Here is a 22,981-nt window from a genome sequence, read left to right as displayed (position 1 = left end):
CCACGATTTTAGCGGTTGGAACCCTTTCGAGCAGGAAATCTGTTGCCGTTTCGATGTGCTCGATAAGTCTGTCAGTTGCATCATTCCCGCAAGACCAGACCTAAACTAAACCAACGCCTCATTTGGAGTCAGATAATAAATGGTCGCTTTAGTCATTATTGCCATATAATAGGAAGCGTTTTTAATATTACATATCAATATAACTACTGTCGTACATTAAAGTTCTGTTTTCGCGCAGTCTATGAAAATAAGTTCAAAATTTAATACCTAAATATACTAATTAATGCTTTTTAATTCTAAAATATAAATATTCGGACAACAAAAAGTATTGATACTTTCCAATAACAATAAAATTAACTATGGTATTTAAATTGACATAAGTTTTCAAACTAAATACCATAGCAACATAATGCAATAAATTCAGTTGTAATAAAATTAATAAAGGTTAAATAGCACAATGATTTTCCTCCAACCACTTTAAATACTGATTATGCCAGGTAGAAGCCGAAGGTAAGGTTTTATAAAATAATTACAGTGTTAATAATAATGAAAAGGTAATTTTTAACAAATTGTTAAAGCTCGTGTAACAGCTGCAGGCGTGGAGAAAGTCATGGGTAAGCAAAAGCTTATATTCAATGGATATATTATTACCAATCCTCATCATATAGACAGGGCTAACATAATTCTTAGAAAGTAGACATTAATATTTTTATATCATCATATAAGCGGCTTACTTTTTAGTACAGAAAGCAACAGGCATAGATGAATATGTGATAGAGTTTACTACCCTGTACGTTTTTTCGTGGCTTATATTTTTGTCGTCTCTACTAATTACTATAGCTAGGCACAAACATAACTCTCAAGAAAATATTAAGGTTGAAATTTTAAATGTAAATGTTTAAAAAGATTACACAATTTAAAAAAGTGTTTTGCCTTTTTGAAAGTCTACTTAAGTGAAGCGTGAAGCTCATTATATAATTGAAAGAAATTTCTAATAAAATATAAAAATACATGTTGAATACACTTATTGACAAGACTTTAAAAACCATTTCAGATTGTTTTGTTTTTAGAGCATTATGTTACATAGAATAAATTGTTATTTTAATTTTGACTAAGTATTAGTTAGGCTTTAAAAAATCAAATTAAACGTTCATAATTATTTGATCCAATCAACGCTAGAGAAAAATCCTAAAAAACATGGCTTAAAAAAAGGTGTTAAATTAATTATTATTAATTCAACGTTCATATTATCAAATAACCAATACCGGTATTGGAATTTGGATGTATAAATATTATTTATAAAAGTGACAATGTAAGAATTTTGCATTTATTCGGATCTGCAGCAGGTACCATAGTAAATATAAAATTAACTTTATCTGAGATTTGTTTCTGTCTCTTTATTTCGTATTGGTCAAAGAGAGATGGCCAAAAATTCTAGAAATATAAGGAATAAAATTCGCGACTGTCATGAAATTTGACAGATATGACAGTATATGGAAAAAGAAATTTTAAATCGCAGTCAGTTCTAACTTCCATTGAAGTTCGTAATCGTGTTGCAATAAAAAGCGAATAAAGCGGTAAAGTGTTGGAAAAATGCCTCGACGAGGACGTTCTGCGAGTCCACCACCAGCGCCCCAAAGGCGGTATGTATTTGGTGAATTTTTAAATAACTACATGGATTTTAGCTTGACAAACATAACCTAAGACATTGATGTAACTTCCAGGGCTGCTCCTCCTCCCAGCCGTGTGCCTGCTCCTGCACCACCTTCTATGCCGGCAACTAGCTCCGCTCAGCCTCAACAACCTTCTATGTTCAGCCAAATGGCCGCAACAGCAGGAGGTGTAGCCGTGGGGTCAGCCGTGGTAAGAATTCGTTACGTAATTAAATAAATTGCGCACTTTGTCACTTTTACCATTTTGAAAATAATATGATAACCTATAGGAAATATTGCGCAATTTTCAACAATTATTTCCATGTTGGTTTCAGTATTAATTTTGGCTGATGGCCAAATATGATGTCTTATCTTCTAAGAAATTACTGTCAAAGTAAACATGTTTTTACTTAACTACTAATAAACAACTATTGTTATTATTGTGCCTCTTCTTATGATCTCAGGGATGAGAGTTGCATGCTAAAGCTACTAGGTGAACACTGCTCTCATTGCTAGAAATATGTACAATATTAAATTTATTCGGTATGAAATCTGTTAGAGTATACAATTAGCCAAAACTGCTATTCTGATTTTCTTAGTTATGTATGTATGACCCCAAATACTTTAATGTTTGTTGTGACTACAGTAGTGCTAGAAACTTTGGTATTATTAATATTTACTGTCATTGTTACTCAGTCACATTCAGTGACTACAAATAATTCTTTGATGTTCTGGCAATTTATTAAAGTATAAATATTTATTATAATAATCTATCTTTACAGGGTCATGTGGCTGGTAGCGCTCTTACAGGAATGTTTAGTGGTGGAGGTAGCAGTGAGCCAGCTCAGCAGCAGGCTGCTCAGCCAGCCCAAGCCACTTACCAGCAATACCAGGGTACACAGCAACCACAAGGAGCCTGTGCTTGGGAAATTAAGCAGTTCCTGGAATGTGCCCAACAGCAAAGTGATCTTTCTCTTTGCGAGGGATTCAATGAAGCTCTTCGTCAATGCAAAGTCAACAACCACCTTTAAATAATCAGTGCAATAGCTTTTATCATTTGAAATTCTGTTTTAATGGCTAAATTATTTGGCTACCTCAAGTCTCTATTTCCAATTCTAGGAGACAACTACCTGGCAATTATTGTTAATTAGAATTTTTTAAAGATTATTTTAGATAAATTTTAGTCAATATAATTTTATTAATATCCTTTTTGCTACATATGTAGCTGTTTAGACAACATTATTGTTAATTATTAGAAATGACATATATAAAATACATATTAAAATGTAATCCTAGTTTTATTTCAAAACCGTGAGCCATTATTATTATTTTATATCATTAGTAACATATTTAACTTGTGTTGTCTATTAAATTTTTGCACTTTCAATTTCAACTCATTAATTAGACATTGGGACTCATTGGGATTTTCTGTTGGTGCATAATGAATGGTTAATTGTGGTGTTGTAATTTTTTTACTTATTTTATTCATATCTTGCGATATCGAGGCATATTGGTGATAAAGGAAGAATTTTTCCAATAATTTAACTGCTACCATAGCTTTAATTCTCGGCGGAGTCTCGGCTCTACCGTCTCATCTTTATTTATTTCCCTTATTCTTGATCCTGTTTTTCACTGAATCCAAAATTTCTTTGTCACACTAATAAGGACTCATGGTTAACACGTGTAAACAATTTCTGCCGACGGTAAATAGTAATCAGTATAGTTTAAACAAGGATAATAGAGTGACAAAAGAATGGACACAACTGCAACATCAATTTTTTGCAACTTAAAAAGTACTTTATTGCACATTGTTGTCGTTAACTTTTTTCGTTCGTCCTTAAATGTAAATGAAGTTTACACTGTATTTTCATCACTATGCGTTTTTATCATGCTATCGTAACATTAAGTAGAAGCTTCATTTAAGATGTATACTTTGTAGAACAAGGCTAATCCAATAGATTTATTGTTCGGGAGTTTTTTTCTGATTCAACCAAACCTTATCTATGCGGTATCAATTGGCATACAGAGATCGCAAGCATTCCATTTCTGTATCTTTGCAGTTCTAGTGGCTCTCGGTCGCGCTACTCCCGCGCAGACCAGCATGCGCCGGCGCAAACGCCTCCTGTCATTGTGACGCCGATGCCTCGTCGTAGCATTTTTAGGGATGCAGCAGCTGTGGCTGGCGGAGTAACAGTAGGAACGACTATGGTATGACATATTCCTTTGAACTAGAATTATAATAGTGATTTTTCTAATTATAATTTATTAATCCTTTCTTTCAAAACTTATGACCAACGACGTTTATATAGAATTACATCAAATGACCAATTTAAATAAATTATCCATGCTTGTATAAAAATTAAGGTTAAACTAAGAGTACGTCAAGGGTATATTATTATTAGGCATAACTTATCTAAAAACATGTATTATGACTACATTAAGGGCCATCTAGCGGGAGAAGCAATTTCGAGTCTATTTACGGGACGCCGCCGTGAAGAAGTCATGCACTCACTTCCGCAAAACTATCAACTTGGCACCGAACCTAACGGACCTTGTGCCTTTGAAATAGCCCAGTTTTTGCAATGCGCAGCTAACCGTGACAATCTGGAGGAGTGCGAGGCTTTCAATGAAGCACTAAGGGACTGCAAGAGAAGGAATCGTATGTTTTTTGCCTCCTTTAATCTATAGCAATCTTATTCAAAGTGTATTAGTTGTTTTTTTATAAATGAAGTTTTGAGACTGAGTCTGTATCTATAACTGCAATAATGCCAAAAGCTACCAAACGAATTTTTGTATGGATTACTTTAGTGTTATTTCTGAGTGAAGTTTAGCTATAATTGTGGTTATAAAATCATTTATTTACATCAGTAAATTAAAAATATAACGATTACTGTTATATAATATATATAAGTCTATATAATTCTTTTCAAAGTACACGAAATCCACGCGTGCGAAAACTACTCCTGTAAACATCGTATATCCGCTAACCGGTGCGGTGGGCGGCGGCATCAAATTATTATTTTAACTTTTTGTATTTGAATTTCAGGCCTACCATAACTGAAACGTTTAATCACCGAAGCAGCCAACTTCAAATCTGAATTGTAAATAAAAGTATCAAATACATTTTTCGTTTTTATTTCTAGCGAGATTCTCTAAAATATATTACTATATTGATATGGAAATTCCATCCCACAGCTCTTCCTTCATAGGCAATTCATTTAGGATTTCCGCCATTAGGCTGTGGAATAAGCTGCCTGAGTCTATACGATTGGCTTCCTCCCTATCGTCTTTTAAAACTCTTCTTTATAAATATTTCCTTACCTTATCATATCCTGATCAATCGTGACCTGTGTAATTCTTGTATCTCCTGTTCGTTTTGTAAATGTAATTCTCTATTTTCTTGAATTTGTAAGGTTAGCTTTTTAGTTTTAGTTTGTTATTATAATATATATATAGTTACTAATAGATTAAGGTTCTATATTTTAGTATAAATTTATTTTGTTTTTTATATAACTTCTGCACTTCTTGCACCCATCATTTTTTTTTAATTTATTTCTATTCTTACTAGGGTTGCCTGAAAGAGATCGCTTGTTAGCGATAAGGCCGCCCGTTGCATCCCTTGTAATTTATATATTTTGTGTTATTTGTATTTCTTTAGCAACGAAGTGTAAATAAATAAAATATATTATAATAACTTACGGACGATACTAATACGAATAGTTAACTATAGGTTTCTTTGGGTACTAAGAATAAATTTCCTATGAGAAGACCTAAACTAAAAGGAACGTAAACTAACTAAATGAATTCTATGGATTGATGATGATTTGATATAACAGCTGTTTACTATTTATACACATTAGGCGGCATAGTGCTATGCACAGATTTACGGAGAGCCAGATATCAGAAACTTCCAAATGTTAGATGTGTCCCCATTTGGTACAGAGGTATTTGGACATCCCAACCACTAGTGTTACAGTGGCTCAGATTAATTTATTATTTTTCCCGTGCAACGTGTCTTAGCTAAGCTAATTTTTGCTCTGGCACGGTTTTTATGGTTCATTAAACGTTTGTTATTCTCGGTAAGCCTTAGCGCCGGCAAGTATTTAGTTTAACCGTCATTAAAGGAGCCTGCTTGTCAAAAAGGTTTGTGACAGCAGTGTTAACTGCGTTGACAGTGCAAAGTAACAAAGACGAGGCCGAGGAGAGAAGTAGAATTTGTGCTATGCGAAGAATCATCCTCAGACTTCTTGTATCATTGTAAATTAAATATGAATAAATTTAATCTAATCTAACAGTCTATTAATCGGCATTGTAAGTCGTAACTGCCAAATGAAATATTACTGATATACAATAATCTTGCAATGCACTTAAAATCAGTAATAATAGTAACCATAGGAAACTTAGGTAGATTGGTAATTACATACAAATGCACTAACTTTATGTAATTATTACAAGGACAAATTAAAAAGTCATCCTTTAGAAAACTTTAAATTTTCATAGCATGATTTAGACAAGTTACGAAAACACATATGCATACATTATACTGTACATACTATCTATACCAGCTAAGGCAAAAATAACAATAATCATTATTATATAATATTAGATGTGAATCTGCTGTCCAAGACCATAAATAAAAAAAAGAATAAATTAAGAAATAACTAAATAATATTAGTAACTCTGCTCTGCGAGTTCACTCGATTTAGTGTAGTCGTTCCTCAGAAGCTACGCGAATTCCGGTGATACATTTTTATTTACAATTATTGAGGGCAAAAAAAATTCTTTGGGTTACGTAAATCAGAGATTCGGAGCAAATCGGGTCCAGTTGTTCTCAAGTTATAAATGGTGTAATAAACCCGACTCTTTTAAATATTATATTATCATCTTTTATTGCTTAAACAGTAGTGAAAGTAATAAATAAAAAATATGTTCGTCATTAATTATGTATAATTTCATTTAATATAAAAATTATAGATATACCCCTATAATATTTACAATGTAAGTAAATGGCAAACAACATAATAAAGGATTCAACATTTTTATCGCACAAATAACATCACAGCTTATATAAAATAAAACTTTAGATTATATGTATTTGTGTCATATATTTTCTTTTTCAAGTAAAATTATGTAAACTAATACTGTTATAAATTCTGAACAAAAAACTATAAATATCCGAAATCTGTTATTTTACCTCAACAGGAATGCTACTATAATAAAAACAAGAAATTGCATTGTAACTGTTATTTTTAGAAAAAATAGAGATTATTTTATTTTAAAAGTTCTGTCTGGTATTAATATCGTCACAGAACTCGGCAAGGTTTCGCAAAGCTACGAAAAATTGTACTTCTGCTGGTCAAAAAACAGACCACAATGCAAATCTAACGAATCTTACTAAATTACGCGCCTAAAGCAATATAATGATGTTCAAAGATTTTAAAATAATATCTAAGGTATCTCTAGACTTGCCATCTATTGTAAATATTTTTAAATATATATTATCAATTTAAATTTAAAACGTTATGCAAGTACAGCCATGTGTTATTAAAGTAGCATTTCTATTATTGTTATAGTAACATAAATATGAAAAATATTAGAATTAAATTTTATGAACATGAAGTCGGAAGCACTTGTATAAAATTTTGACACTGGCTTGTTTAATAAGTAAATGTGACTTGTGTAAATTTGTAACAGAAGTTAACAGAAACAAAACAAAACAGAGCACACGTAGTATTCATTGAATTAAAAAAATATATTTATTTCCAATAAGGTTTTTATTGTAAACTTTTAAAATTGAACATTAATTTTTTTTTATAGTTTTATTTATATTGGGCCAGTGTCAAAAAGATTTTTTTCAACTTCCATCACAGACTAGATAATTGGATATATCCAATGTCAACAACTTCAAAGTATTAGCAAAGAAAAAGAAAATTCTTTTAGATTTTAATATATGCCACTAACATAATGCTACAATATACTGAACACATCATTACATTTTCAGGAGACATTGAAGTTGTCACAACTGGAACTGAATTTGATTCCATTTAAAAATTAAGTAATATTGTGCACAAAAATGTGCAATTTCATGCAATTTAAGTAATTATTGGATACAAAATATTAAAGATAAACAAAATTTCATAAATTTCAGATCTAAAGACGAATTGCACTAACTGCCACAATAAACTATGTACTTATAAAGAGGCCATTACAATACAATTTAAATGCATACAATGTTCACCACATGTTAAAAAACAAGCCTATAAAAAGATTTGATATGTACAATGCCTATTCTAAACTAATTTAGACAAGTACTTTACAGACAATGCTCTAAATTTTAGAACATTTATTATAATACATTAAAATTATTGCCATAATAGTTATCAGTTTCTGTTCAACAAATGGTAAATGAATGAACTTAAATTTTTTAACTGTAATGTTGGTTGTTTTTAATTAAAAAACTTGTGCTTTCATTACTTAGAACAATATTTTAGGACACATCTACACACATCTAATCAATATGGACATTCAAACTACTTTTTACATGGAAGAGACTATAATGGACTTGCTGTTATATTTTAATTAAAAATTATTTCCAATACATAATTAGCAAACTCAAGTTTTAGACATTTGTATAAAATTTAACACTTTTCAAACTACATAAAACACTATTGTTCACAACCTACCTTTTACGTGTTTTCTATGGGTTATAAATCAATTAGACTTTATAAATAATAAAAGTACCTTTAAGACATTCTTCAGGCCAGCTGTTACACACTAATCACTTTCCAGTTTTACACTTTTGTTATATATACACTTTAACACACTTTGACACATTAATCACACTGTGACCGGGCTACTAGGTAGCGGGTAAATTATTTTTTCAGTCTATTTGCTGTACTTGCATCACTGAGTTTGACTGCGGTAGTGCAATTTCGTATTTAACGAGACCTGTGCCTCTATCAGCTGTTACAACTAAGCTTCCAAGTTCTTTGACATCATTTCTGTAATTATTATTGGAATTAGCAAAATAAGACAAAGGATGCATTGTTATACAAGTTGAAAATATGGCAGATAAATTGCAATTTTTACATTAATTTAGCCAGAGCTAAATTTAAAAAAAGCTACTCGTCAATTAAAACTATGCGCCAAACACTATTATTGTTTCTTTATATCTTTGCTTCACTCACAATAATTATAAACATCATCATTTGTGTGTGATATATTTAATATTTATAAATTTGAATTTGTTCTTGCTTTTTGGCGGATCCGGCTTTTATAAATACAAGATAATAAATAAATAAAAATAACACTAAATTAACGTACCCTTCTCTCTTGGGCGTGATATGATGTATGGGCTTTCCATCTCTTGATACAATATGTAACTGTGAAGGTAGCAGTCTCCGACCTCCCACAGTGCCCACCAGTATCTGATTACCAATCACTTGGCCCGATCTATTTGTCACCTGAAACAGAGGCCCCTGCTTGGATAAACCCACTACCATAAAATATAATATTTAAAAGTTATAATGATTTGTATAAAAAAGTATCACTTATTTATATTATGTTTGTGGTATGCACATTCCAATTCTTCAAAGGCCGGCAACGCACTCGCAAGCCCTCTGGCATTGAAAGTGTCCATGGGCGGCGGTATCACTTAACATCCCCCTTGTCCCCTGTTCAATAAAAAAAAAATGCAAAATCTTAAAACATATACATAAAACTGCTCATTCTTACCACTTGTATATGCGCGGGTTGCTCGTCCAACTCCATCGTCTGATGCTGTACGTGTTGCGCGACTTGTTGCTGGACTTGTTGGGCAACTTGTTGTGCCGCCTGTTGCGCTGCTTGCTGCTGCGCTTGTTGCGACACTTGTGTCACCTGTTGCGCTTGTACTTGGGTCTGTAAGATATTTAATTAAGTTCATACTTAATGATTCTAAATAAATTTTTTTGCCATGTTATACAATATGAACCGTCCATCTAAAAATCGCACTATATCCAATAAATTAAAACAAACATAAAAAAACATATTTAAACTTTAAAATTATTTAAGTACAAAAACATTTTAATAGCGTAACTAGAACTTAAGATTTAAATATTGAATTAAACTTGGTAAGATAAAGAAACGAAGAAAACTTTGCGAACAATATCTTCTATCAATACATTTGAAGTTTATAAACTATTGCTTATAAAAACTTACATTCCTAGGCGGCAGATCCATATGCTGTCGCTGATGCAGCATCAGGTGGTTCTTTTGAAAGAAAGCTTTTCCGCACGTTTCACAAGCGTGGGACCGTAATGTGCAACTACCTTCTGGATGCCTGAAAATTAAGAAGCAATACTGAATTTAAACTCATATAATATTAATTACATGTATTTTACTACAATTATGAAGATTTAAACTACAATAATTTATAACATTCAATCATGAATTACTTTTATAATAGTGATAAGTTTCACAGTATATAAAAAACCTTCTCTGCTTTCTAGCCAAAATAAACATATTATTTATTTTATATTTTTTCAACGAAAATTCATCATATTATTATTTTTTGTACACCATGAAAGCTATTAAACAAAAAAACAATGTCGCGGTGAATGGTCTCTAATATCTCCAAAAAAAAAACTAATTGAAAGAATTGAAAATATTTTTTTTCAATTCTAACTATTGTTTTCAAGATTAGAGTGTTCAACATACAGATTTACAATATTAGTGTAGGTAACTAAAATTCCTCATAAAAAAAATACCTCCTATGATGCGCCAATAGTCCATGTTTCGCAGCAAAGCCCTTTCCACAATCAACACAAAAATGTACTTTCGGTCGTGGAGGTGTTATATGGTGATTCTGTAACAAATATTTATTTTTTATTTTTATTTGGACCACAAAATTAGGAAAAACACATGTCAAATTAACATAATATATACAAAAACTGAGGAATTTCTATGGATACACGTTTTAAAATTTCTGGGCAATCCACAATTCCGTTAATCACTTTAAATAGGTATAGCAAGTTTGCCCTATGAACGCTGAGATTCCATGTTAATAAGTTATAACAAAATATAATTAGTGAAGTAAAGCAAAGTGACATTTGTTTTAAGTAGATATTTATAGAAGTTGTATAAATTAATGCATTTTGGCCTCCGGCATATTCAATTACAAACAAAGAAACATGTTTTTTTTTCATAAATATTTGAACTTTGATTGTGACGCGTCGCTGAGGCGAATGCTAAATCCTCCCTTGCTTTGCTCGTATTTCATAAATGATTTAACTTACTGTTGCTATAACTTGCGTGTGAACAACATTACTGGGGTGATTTGACGAAATTATTTGTATTGGTTGATCTGAAAAATATAAGAAACGCGTGTTATCAACACTATTATAATACATGCTCTATATTTTGCTAAATATATGAATAATAAAAAAATACGTTATATTATATAACTTACTGTGTGCAACTAATCCGGGTTGTAGGGCAGCAGTGAGCGCACATAAGTCGGTGACACATGTGCGATCGCCTGCATGTAAACGGACATGTAGAGACAGCGCTTCCTGCAAAAAAAATTGAAATTATGAATAATTTATATAATATATATTCAGGATTTTAATAAATAATATATATTCATCGTGTTGATGGAAGAAATTATTTAAAAAAATAGAAGCAACTCCAAATTGTAATTCCTTTGTTTGTTTACTGTTTATGAAAATTAGAATAGGAAAATATTTACCTTATTATTAAAACATGAACCACACTCAGGGCAGGCATATCCGGGTGCCTTTTCAGTTAGTATTTGTCCATCAGCTCCAATCACCTACAAAGTTAAATAAATTACATTGTATTGATCAGATAAATTATATTGGCTATTAATAATACTTTTTACTTAATTAAAACAAAAATCTGCAATGTTTATTTAGATAGTAGCAATGATGGCATAGTAGTTTCAGAGTGCGACATCATTGACCAGGTTTGAACTTTGGCTGTGCAAAAATATACTTTCTGCCAACTAAGTCTTGATGAATAAATTAAATTATGGTGTTTCTTTTAACTATTTATGTCACACAAAAAAGGTTTGAGCAAATGCTTACTTGTACTATTTGAGGCTTAAAATCATCTTGTTTTATGACTGTTTGCTGATGTTGCTGCTGCTGTTGTTGTTGCGCTTGCTGTTGTGCTTGTTGCTGAGCTTGTTGTTGTGCCTGTTGTTGCGCTTGCTGTTGTGCTTGTTGTTGTGCTTGCTGTTGCTGAACTTGTTGCTGTTGCTGGACTTGCTGCTGCTGTTGAACCTGTTGCTGTTGTTGCACTTGCTGCTGTTGTTGAACTTGCTGCTGCTGTTGAACTTGTTGTTGTTGCACTTGTTGTTGTTGAGCTGTTGTAGAGAGGCAGTGCCTTGTCATTTTGCAATGCTGTTGCAGTTCTGGTTTTGTTTTGAATGCTTCACCACATTCGAAACAGGCCACAGCATCCTCTCCGGTGTGTATTCTGGAATAACATTGAGATATTTTAGATATAGTTTTCACAGATTTTAACGAATTCTAATTAATTAAAAAAACATATTTTTAGCGTATATTTTTAAATTATGATTTTTTTATTATTTAACAATTTTATAGTTAAAAACTTTAAAAATATGATATTATCTTGAAATTCTTACTTCAAATGTGCTACCAGTGTTCTCTTCTGCAGGAACTCCTTGCCACAGACCGGACAAGCGTGAGGCACTTTACCGTGTACTCTGCCATGGTTAACAAGCTGAAATTTTCTTGCAAATGCGGCCCCGCACTCCCCGCATACGAATGGCGACAACGAGCCGTGAAAACGACTATGCATTACTAGGTGTTCCTATAATTCAATGTTACATTAGTATATAGTATATTATTAATGAGTATATAGTATAGTATTAATGAGTATACCTTCTGGGCAAAGCTCTCTCCACAGTCATTGCAGACGTACGGCCTTTCACCGGCGTGGTACTTGCTATGCGTCACTAGATGTCGCTTTAAGGGAAACCGGCGGCCACACTCACCACATAGGAATGGACGGTCACGACTATGTACCTGAACAATGATTTTATTATGATTGTATATTTTTTTTAAACTACTGCCCTAAGGTTTGGTTATGGTGAGGTGATGTTATAATATGCACAGTTCTCATATAATTGAAACCCAACACAAAATTTTATTATCCTATTATTTGATATAGTATCTAAAATATACAAAGTAAGTTTAAACGATTTTATATGAATATATAGGCATTTTACTGTACTCATGGAGAAACTGTATTATTATATTCTTTGGCTTGTGATATCACAATTCTAAATGTCCATGTATACTCTTCTAAAGTTTAATTTGTGAAACATAATATCTGAGAACTGAAGTATTCTAATTAGAAAATTTGATTAAAATCTTTTAAATAACTTTTGACCATTAAATAAAAAAAAACATACCCTGGAGTGAGTAACAAGATGATGTTTAAGAGTGAAAGCCATTTTACATTCATGGCACCTGTAAGGTCGATCTGCAGAGTGCAGTAATAAGTGAGTGTTGAGACAGTGTTTCCTGGCGAATGCTTTGCCACAGTGCCCACAAATATGAGGTCTTTCACCTGAAAGTAAATTTTTATAATTATGTCAAAGTGATAAATCATTAAAATTAAACGATAGCTATATTTCAAATTAATTAAAAGGATTAATTGATTACATAAGTAATAAACTGCAAATGCACTGAATTCTGGAGATATATTAGGAAATAATTAATTGGTTTGGAGCAGTTAACATATTACATAAATTTAAGAACTAACCTGTATGAACTCTTGCATGTGTAGTAAGATGATGTTTCAGAAGAAATGACTTCCCACATTCATCACAGGAGTATGGTCGCTCTTTGATTGGCTGAGTTGGAGTTTGCATCTGCATTGTGTTGTTCATTATCTCGGTCTGTGAATACACCATCTAATACTCGCTTACTATACAATTTCTAAATCTAAGTGTCTCTAAAATCAAGGCCTAATATGTAATGCTCAAAAAATGAAACTCTTCAGAATTAAACAGGTTTGTTTTATATGTTTACAAGTGACCATCGCTTTTTTAAGAAATCTTTGTAGTCAATATTATACTTATATTATATTATTTTGATAAAAGCAAAGAGAGCTTTTACCTGCAATGAATTACATTACGGGCCAAATTTGAGTCTAATTGCGGAAAATGAGTCCACCTACCTACCTACCTGCAATGAAATCCATCAACATAGCTTATGTGTTATATTAAACAAATTTCTTTCCTAAAATTATAAGACATTAATATAAAAATACTTACTTTTGGTGAATTATTTGTTCCAGGTTCTTGTTTTGTATGTAACAGCTGGATTTGTTGATGAACAGATGTCTGTATGGTTTCTTGTTGAGCCTGCTGTGCTGTCACTTCTGATAGTGTTTTTATGCCATTATTCAATAAAGTTTGACTAAGCTGTGAGGTGTCTATTACAGGGGTTGCTATACCTTGAGCTTGTAGGGCTCTTTTCATTAGGATTTCATTACATTCTTCTGCAGTTAATTGTATAGGTCCAATTGGTGTTAAAAATGGTTTGGATGCTAAAGTTGCACCTGTAAAGGATTTTATAATTTTAAATAAATTTTCTTTTTTTAAGGATAAAAATAGTTAATCAGATGGTTGTGTAAAGATTAAAATATTAAGTACAATCAATATTATAGATTATAATTCTTAAGAGTGGTTTGAAAAAACATTATTATTAAAATAGGTTTTAAGCATACAGTATACTAACAGTCGCTATGGATTGTAGCTGTCTGGTTTTGCTGAGAAACCCTATTTAGTGTTTGTGTTGGTTCGTTCAGTACAAACATAGCTGTTCTTCGCCCAGACCCTGGAGTTCCTGTTGTGACAACCCTAGTGAGTTGAGCTCCAGCATTTGATGCAACAACTGTGCCAACTTTTTCTTGAACTTGAGGTGTCTTATGGGACATAACAGTAAGTGTTGTTTCTGGAGACACCTATAAAAGGTTAATTAAGATGAAGAATAATCAGTTGTTGCATAACATAAATAACAATTTTGTTATAACATCAATAACATGATTATTTAATTAAGAAGAACTCAACCATGTTTACAAATCATGAGTTATTTTAAATCAAGAACTGTTTTAACTTATTTTTTTAGGTTGGTATTGTTCGAGCAATCCATTTAATTTTACTAATCCTTAGGAAAAAGTTTTGGTATAACACGTAATTGTAAATAATTAATTGAAAATGCTTGTACTTAGGCATTTTCAATTTAATAAATTAAAAACAACATCATAAATTAAATTAATCTTTGGGAGAATTTACTTGAACTGTAAAGCATTACAAAATTACATGGAAGGTACTCATAATTTAATTTTAATTAAAAGTGCTGAAACCATGAAAATATACAATAGTAATTAAAACTACTGTTTTGTCTTAAAATTCTAAAACTTATTTTCATTTGTTCATATGTTAGATTATTATAATCATATATTATAAATGAATTGTCATATATAACTTTACATAATATTTTTCAAATAATTTACTGTAAATGCAGAATTGGAATAATTAGGACACAGCAAAACAGTATGGCAATAAAATCATGCTAGGAATTATTGGCATGAGAACATTTAATATTGTAAGATTAACTTTAATATATTATTATTTTCTACATAAATATTAAAAAAAAATCTTTTTTAAAATATCCAAACCAGTATAGCACATAAGATGAGAATACTATTATTATTTTTAATATTATTATTATAATAATAAACTTACTGTATTCCCTAAAGTATAACTTAAACTGCTTGGTGTTTCGACTTCACCCTTTGTGAGATCCGCAGAGCTAGTAAAGCCCCACGAATAAGCGAAACCAGAAACATTTGTTGGCGTGGGCATACACATTTTCGCAAATTATAACTTTTCACCGCATCGAAATATAAACAAACCAACACAAGTCCACTCTACACTAGTAAACAGTAGTGTCATGACAGTTTAGCCATTATATTTTCACGTACGCTTTCACAACCACAAGCACACAAACGCAACACACGGTCCGTCAATCAGACCGCCGAAATCCAAACAAGACTATTTATATCACTAAATTTAATTAATATGAAGTTATTTATGCACTTAATTGACAAATATAGTGTAATTTTCAGCAAATTATGCATATCAAGTTATTTTATAGGCGGCACAGGACGCTATGAAGTATGAACTTCACTGACACGCACGTAATCTGATGTAAAAGTTTTTATGGTTGACTACAAAAACGCAATTTACCACGTTTTTCAATCAACCTAGCATATGAAATATAATGCTATCCAACAAAAGTCCATCAAATATCGGAAATCATGAAAACAATTTCATTATCGCACACACAAGAAACCCGACGCCATTTTATTGTTTATGGTTTAAACTTTTTTCAATCTAGGTAATAGTCAACAGCATAGACTATCTCGATTGGCTTAAAAGCGTGAAATTATGTTATAAATTTTATTATTAGTTTTGCAACGAATCTGTAAAAAGCATGTAATAATACATTTTACTAAGACTGACAAATCTGTAATCAGGACAATCCTATTACGAAGAATGATAGGCAGAGTATATTCTGTATCTAATCATTGTCAAAGATAAAACTCGCTAATTGAGAGATATGACATCTCTGATTTGACTGTTATTGAAACTGTTAACTTGTAACGTTTTATATTCAGTATAAATATTATCATTATAGATTTAGATAATTTAAAGTTTCGTAGATTAGTACTGTTTATTGTTGTGTGATACAATCCACAATACATTATTGCTTAAAATATAATATATTCTTCAAAATGAATTCAATGTCTATGGATAAGGACGATGCGTCGTCTCTTCTCGCCGTTGCTACTAATCATCCTCTAGAGCAATTTGTTTTACTAGCAAAAGGTGCAAAGGGTTCTGCATGTGCCGAACTTATTAAACAAGTCCTGGAAGCACCTGGAGTTCATGTCTTCGGAGAACTTTTAGAAATGCCGAATATTAAAGAGGTTAACTTATTGTTGATTCAATAAAATGGCTAAAGATTGGTAGAAAAATTTAAGTGGGATAAATCAATTTTGTTACTATTTTTTCAGCTTGAAACTGGACCCTATGAAAAACATTTTAAAACACTAAACCTCTTTGCATATGGAACCTATAAAGACTTTTTGGAGAATAAATCAGATTATTTAGAGTTAACTTCATCTCAGTGTAAAAAGTTGCAACATTTGACAATTGCAACTTTAGCCACCCAAGAAAAATGTATTCCATACAGTGTGCTATTGAAAGAATTAGATATTAAAAATGTTAGGGATTTAGAAGATTTGATTATAGAAGCTATTTATGCTGGTAAGTATTAATTTGATAGTTAACTGTATTTTATAGTTATACATATGTCATATATTAATGTTTTAATTCCATGTAAGTATGTTTATTTAATTTTACTTCAAAAACTCTATAATGATATAGTTACTCAACTTTAGTTGAATTGCTTTGTTATCCATACAATAATAAACTGTAGCATAACACACTGTAAATGATAACTAATTTAACTAGGAAGTAATTTTAATCAACCTACAATTAGTAGCTACTTAATTAGCTGCCAAAATGGGTAAGAATTTCAGCCACCTTTTCATTTAATTTGTATCATATATATATAATATATCCAACCAAGTGTTAATAAATAAATAAAATTTTCTAAGAAATTAAATTGTTCTTTGTAACTCCTTACGTTGAACAGGCTCTGGTTACTACTTATTAATTAATTATTGTTATCTATGTTATCAAATTATTTTAAAATAATACTATAATAGTAACAACTAGTAAATAAATTCATTTCCATATAACAAAATTTTTCTATAGAGCTTGAAAATGTATGTCTCTTCTGTGGTACTATATAAAGTTCTCTAAAAGTCTCTGTATTTTCTTAAGATTCTATTGTTAATATTGAGCTTGATTAAAAATTAAAATAAAAAATTTTATTTTTGCATACAACTACTTGTTTTCAGATATAATTCATGGTAAATTGGATCAAGAATGCAAACGTGTAGAAGTAGATGTTGCATTAGGCCGTGATGCGCGCTTAGAAGATGCAGCTGACATTGCAGATGTTCTTGCTGGCTGGTGTAATGCATGTGAAGCTGTTCTGACATCAGTAGACCGTCATATTGTAAGAGCTAATAATCACAAACAAAGAGCAATTAGGCATCAGCAAGGCATTGATCAAGAGGTAATCTTAGCTCAATTTTTTATATACAAATTTTAAATAGTAGGAAGAATTAAGAATAATTGTGAGGAATTGCAAACCAACCATTTTATATCACTGTAGCAATTAGTAGACAGTAGTATTTTGAGGCAGGTTTTAACTATATCTCAATATAAACAATGATTATGAGAGTCAACTAAATAAATAATAAAAATAGTCTGAATTAGCAGCCTTTTTTTTAGAATGCTTCTTAAAAGATATAAAGAAATGGTAAACAATAGTAATGTCAAAAAATAAAAAATTACACATTAGTACCTCTAATGATATTATTTAATTCAATTTTGCAGGATCACCAACATTTTTATTACTATAAATATTATATTCATATATTAGAATTTAGATTAATATCCATAATAAACATAATATTCAATTGTAGCATTATTTACAGATATTATACATAAAGAAGACATTGAAGGCTCAAGCAGAAAATGATGAATCAGCAACAGGTGGTGGCAGTGAGTCTCACTCTGCTCCTAAAAAGAACTCGGGCAAAGGCAAAATATCTCGCAATTCTGCAAAATTCTGGCAGAAAACAACATAGCTTGTACATTTGTAAATACCTAACCATGTGATATAATATAATTAAATTTTACTACTTGCAAACATTATAAAACTAGCAGTTGTTGTTTCATTGCAACTTTTTATTTTATTTTTGTAAAAAAAATATAATGGAGATGGCTGTCCTTTATATATTAATCCAGATTTCTTACTTTAAAAAATAAGTCATAATTGAAGCACAAAGTATTGTCGCCAGCACGAAGTAGCAATTTTAGCAAACATTAGTTATGTAGTTTTGGGTAATAATAAAATAATACTGTACTGTACAAGGTACGGTAAATAAAGAATAGTTGGAAATAATACCTAACGAACTTTTAGTCTTCTGGCAACCCAACGTGGCTGTCACTTAACGCCACTTTCACTCTGCAGTTTGTCGTATCTGTCCAGAGTTCTGTCAAATGCACGAAAAGGACGTAAAATAAATTGTGATGTAACGATCTAGCCTAGCGACAAGGACAAAAACTAGCACGAATCATAATAAGAAAAACGAGTATGCGAGTTTAGACTTTCGAGCTCGTATGTTTTTGACGCAGCAGCGCAATCAAAGTGCGCAGGCAGTGCAACGATTATCACGTTCGCAGGCCACTGGAAAGTGATGTAAATAACACGTTAAAGCCTTAACATTGTAAACAAAGACTTTGCAGTACTTACTAAACCAATATTTACCTAGAAATCGTGTCGTGACTGCTTACAAATCTAATCCCAGTGAAACTACGACACAAGTGATATTGACTTGAATAAAATGAATACGTGATATCCAACGAAACAAAGACAATTGCATAAAGACATTCATTTTAACAAGTTTAATATACGAGTGTTTTTTGTATTGGATGAACTTGAAGGCAAGTATGCCCTTTGCTAGTTCACTTATGCATGTATTCATCAAATAAAGGTCCCTATTTGCATTATTATGAAATTGTTTTGTTTAAAAAGTTTTTGCTTTACATGTTTTAACGGATTATATTCGAATTTCAATTTCATCACCTTCCATTTTCTAGTTACAAATCAATAACAATTTTAAACCATTGACGATGTTTATAGATCTATCTTCTTTAAATGTTTAATCTTATAAAGACTGTATAAAAAAGTACATATACATTATTTACAAGGCACACGTATAATAATAAAATGTTAATCACTAGCTCATTGTTGTGAAAACAATCAGCTGTTTTTATTGAGGGGAGTGCGGGGAGCCAAGGGACCGGTTTGGCTTGTCCGCCTCTTGCCTCTTGTAAGTCTCCACTCTGCACGTATTGGTGCAGACTTATAGTAAACAAGCGACGCATCCCGGTTTCACACGGGCAACCGCGATACGTAAACCTTGTTAAATCAAATTCGTGTAGTGGTTGAGTTTGACAGATAAACGCGGCGAAAGAATTTGTTTTTTGTAGGCGTTATTAAGCTCTACAGAACTTCTTTTTTAGAACTCAATGATATATCTCTCATCGTTAAGGGACAGTGTTCGTATGAAATATTTTTGTCGTCTGTTCATTCTACGGCTTACTTTCCAAATCCGACTAATAAAACTAATAATCCAAAGAAATATAGCCCATATCTATAGCACACATATTTAACTTTCAATTCGTAAATGAATTTTGAAAAAACAAACTACTCTTTATTATATTACTATAGATATACACGTATGTGCAGTGCATGTGCAGAATATATACATAATAGGATCTAGGAACAAAAGATTTTTGAATAATCTTATCTAAACGTTGATCAACATCTCGACTGACACAAGATATCACGTAACAACACTTTAGAATTAAAAAAAGTTAAAGGTGTATTCTTATTCTCTTGTCCAATCGACCCTCAGGTCACGAACTAAGTCGGTAACTATTCGTAGATAACGGCCCACATGTCTTGTAAGGTTTCATATTATGATGCTATAGATTATCGTGTAGTATTTCAATACACATACCCTAAGGTGACAATTATCACCACGATTCTTGAATGCAGAGCCTTAATATCTAAGGTTCATACTGCAATAGATACATCTGTACCTACAAATATGTTATTTAAATAGTCCAGTGGCGCTACAACCCTAGACGGACCTTGGAGTCAAATGGTATCCATTTCATTGATCATTTTTATTTCGTAGTACTAGTAGGTGATCAGCTTTATGTATGACACATGTCAACGATTTTTGAAGTTAAGACATGGCGGTTACCTAACGATGGTTTTCCTTTACCGTGCTCTCTCCGCTAACTAACACTCAGTGTTAGATGCGGACGCGACCATGCACTATAGACAGACAGACTATTGATACATGGTCGGGACCGAACATACGACCTCAAGTATGAGAATTGCACGCTAAAGCTGAAGGCCAACACTGCTTATGCTACAGAAATATCTAACTTCAATACTCGTTTTATAAATTATTATTTGAATCTGAAAATTTGTTGTTTAAAATTAAATAAAAAACAATACCTACGTCCCTATGCCTTACTAATAGTATGGTATTAAAAATAATTGCATTGATAGACGAAGATCTTGTGCATAACTTGTAAATAAATAATTTTAAAATGTGTTTTAATCCAACAAATTGTGCCATATATATAACTTATAAATTATGATTATTTTATTCATTATAATGTTTCACTGAATGAATATTAAATAGATGTAGTGGTTGACGTTAGAACACGCTATGCTTGAATATAAACATTGTCTGTAAAATGCGCAATAACTAATCAGTTATGTATGATTAAGAAATTCTACAGTATTATTAAAACTACACTGTTTACATAGAACCCACCTTTGTAATACACACACTTTACTTATTCGTCCTTTAATTGTGTGAATAAAGGTTGGTTATAGAAAGAAAAAGTAAATGTTACATCGAATAAGTATGAATTATTTAATAACCACAGTTTGAATTGAATTAACCAAAGACAATGGAACTGAAGTATTTGTATAGATGTTGTGCATAAAACAAACGAGTATAAATTAAGTTGTCTGCAAGCGTTGATTCTATGAATATTCTGCGGTTTTCTTTTAAATTCAACCGCAATACAACGAAAGGCTTTGAGCGCACGCTCATATTTCTTCTTTTGTACCTTACCTGATATTGTTATTTGCGTAGGGCAACGAACCTATTCTGCAACAACTATGTATTCTTGGAAATTATCAAATAGTAAATTTATCATTTAACACACGGTTTCATTTTACTTACTGACTACAGAGGGTTTCTCGGATCTGTTTTTATTTCCACGTTTTTTTTTGACAATTATACGTATACTTCACTAGTCCCGTATTGAAAAAACATAACAAGCTTAGATATTTTCTAGGACACTTCAGTAGTAGTTTTAAATTCCAAAAGTGAAAGTTATAGTAATAGTTCAAAAACTTGTTTTCATGTGTATTTAAAAATGAAAGTGAAGAAGTAGGACTGAGTTAAACTACCAGTTATTATTAATATCAAATACAAGCTTGTAAAGAGAAGTCATTTCTAAATTAAAATTCCGTGACTCTTTCTTGAGACAAAGCATGTATATGCCTAAAATTATAAGGAAAAAAATTATGTATTTCTATGCGTTTGTAAAAAAAACTCACAAAACTACTGGATCTATTTTAAAAATTGCTTGATAAATAGAGTGCTACTATACCCTGAATGAGAAATTATCCTAGAAAAAAAACAACGTAATAGATTTTAAATCTACTTATAATACATAATATCCTTTGTTACGATAAATTCAATATTTATTTCAAAGTGTATAAAATTATGTACAGCAGTAGTAATATAAAATAAATTTGAGGCTCTATATGTTAATAAAAACAATTAAATCAATAATGTTTTAGTATTGCCCCTAGGAACACAATGCGTAATTATTTTAATTAAGATGCGCTGTTAATATTGCGCATTGCTCTTACTTATGTTCCGTACCATTGAGAAACATTTAAATTTAGTTCTGGAATGAGGTCTTATTTATTTTATGTGTAAGAGCATACAAACAGAACGCCAGTTTGTTTAGCGGTTTAAAGCCGAGAAACTGGGACAAGTTATCTGCCTGGCTTCCTCTTGCAACATTGCGTCTATATGCATTGCTTATACAATACCAGGATTTTAGGCTTAATTATAATGAAATTTTACTATATTGATTCTATAAAGACATTCGGGTGAAAAGCATCGAGCAGTTCTTGGCAGTAATGTAACCGAGCTTTTGTAATCTGTGGGACATAACCACAAGCAACATCAACAGTTGATATCTGTGTTAGTACATATATCAAATATTATGTTTTTAATACATTTTCAATTTATTTAATGTGAACCACATGTCTGACAAGCAACGCTACAAAGGCCACAATAAACATGTACAGCAAAATTTAAAGCTCAATTTCCGCATTGGCACACGAGTAGGTCTCACAATGTTGCCAATTGTTATTGCCAGCTCAGAACCTGTGTCCGCCTAGTTCTAACTGGTATAGCTTGGGTGGGATAGAGAAAAATACAAAGGTCAAGTGATTTCCGTTGGCGCAACCAGA

The 22,981-nt window shown here is 31.5% G+C and overlaps 5 protein-coding genes across 8 annotated transcripts in view; 4 read left to right on the top strand and 1 right to left on the bottom strand.

The window, feature by feature from the left end:
• The first annotated feature begins 395 nt into the window (after positions 1-395).
• LOC110993077 (coiled-coil-helix-coiled-coil-helix domain-containing protein 2) lies at positions 396-4,775 on the top strand. Of its 2 annotated transcripts, XM_022259170.2 has the most exons (5): positions 396-510; positions 579-614; positions 3,713-3,860; positions 4,095-4,311; positions 4,699-4,775. In XM_022259170.2, exons 1-5 carry the CDS (start codon positions 491-493, stop codon positions 4,707-4,709), a joined length of 432 nt encoding a protein of 143 aa, XP_022114862.1. In that variant the 5' UTR covers positions 396-490; the 3' UTR covers positions 4,710-4,775. The 2 variants fall into 2 exon arrangements, with proteins under 2 accessions (XP_022114862.1, XP_022114870.1); XM_022259178.2 differs by lacking the exon at positions 579-614.
• LOC110993069 (coiled-coil-helix-coiled-coil-helix domain-containing protein 2) lies at positions 1,482-2,942 on the top strand. Its single transcript, XM_022259158.2, has 3 exons — positions 1,482-1,643; positions 1,725-1,863; positions 2,435-2,942. Exons 1-3 carry the CDS (start codon positions 1,594-1,596, stop codon positions 2,681-2,683), a joined length of 438 nt encoding a protein of 145 aa, XP_022114850.2. The 5' UTR covers positions 1,482-1,593; the 3' UTR covers positions 2,684-2,942.
• A 1,806-nt stretch (positions 4,776-6,581) lies between the features above and the next one.
• On the bottom strand, positions 6,582-16,078 carry LOC110992892 (zinc finger protein 665). Of its 3 annotated transcripts, none has more exons than XM_022258883.2 (16): positions 15,436-16,078; positions 14,426-14,651; positions 13,960-14,246; positions 13,446-13,596; positions 13,093-13,250; positions 12,560-12,703; positions 12,301-12,488; positions 11,738-12,131; positions 11,380-11,463; positions 11,101-11,203; positions 10,928-10,995; positions 10,400-10,497; positions 9,852-9,972; positions 9,387-9,551; positions 8,976-9,130; positions 6,582-8,653 (listed from the first exon to the last, which is right to left on the bottom strand). In XM_022258883.2, the coding sequence occupies exons 1-16, from the start codon at positions 15,559-15,561 to the stop codon at positions 8,533-8,535; spliced, it is 2,589 nt and encodes an 862-aa protein (XP_022114575.2). In that variant the 5' UTR covers positions 15,562-16,078; the 3' UTR covers positions 6,582-8,532. The 3 variants fall into 3 exon arrangements, with proteins under 3 accessions (XP_022114575.2, XP_022114584.2, XP_022114593.2); XM_022258892.2 differs by having other exon boundaries at positions 8,976-9,115; XM_022258901.2 differs by having other exon boundaries at positions 13,446-13,581.
• A 251-nt stretch (positions 16,079-16,329) lies between these two features.
• Positions 16,330-18,554, top strand: LOC110993139 (COP9 signalosome complex subunit 7b). The gene is made up of 4 exons (XM_022259275.2): positions 16,330-16,682; positions 16,770-17,022; positions 17,682-17,902; positions 18,327-18,554. The coding sequence occupies exons 1-4, from the start codon at positions 16,488-16,490 to the stop codon at positions 18,477-18,479; spliced, it is 822 nt and encodes a 273-aa protein (XP_022114967.2). The 5' UTR covers positions 16,330-16,487; the 3' UTR covers positions 18,480-18,554.
• A 463-nt stretch (positions 18,555-19,017) lies between these two features.
• The window catches only part of LOC110993150 (protein yippee-like), a 53,598-nt gene continuing 49,634 nt past the window's right edge, over positions 19,018-22,981 (top strand). Inside the window, exon 1 of the mRNA XM_022259309.2 lies at positions 19,018-19,338. The gene's annotated coding sequence lies outside the window, so the exon portion shown is untranslated. The remainder of the gene's footprint in view (positions 19,339-22,981) is intronic.

Source organism: Pieris rapae, chromosome 4, assembly GCF_905147795.1.
Source record: "Pieris rapae chromosome 4, ilPieRapa1.1, whole genome shotgun sequence".
NCBI classification, from domain to species: domain Eukaryota; kingdom Metazoa; phylum Arthropoda; class Insecta; order Lepidoptera; family Pieridae; genus Pieris; species Pieris rapae.
The sequence above is the reverse complement of the archived record's forward strand: the minus strand, read 5'-3'. Positions and strand labels throughout refer to the sequence as shown.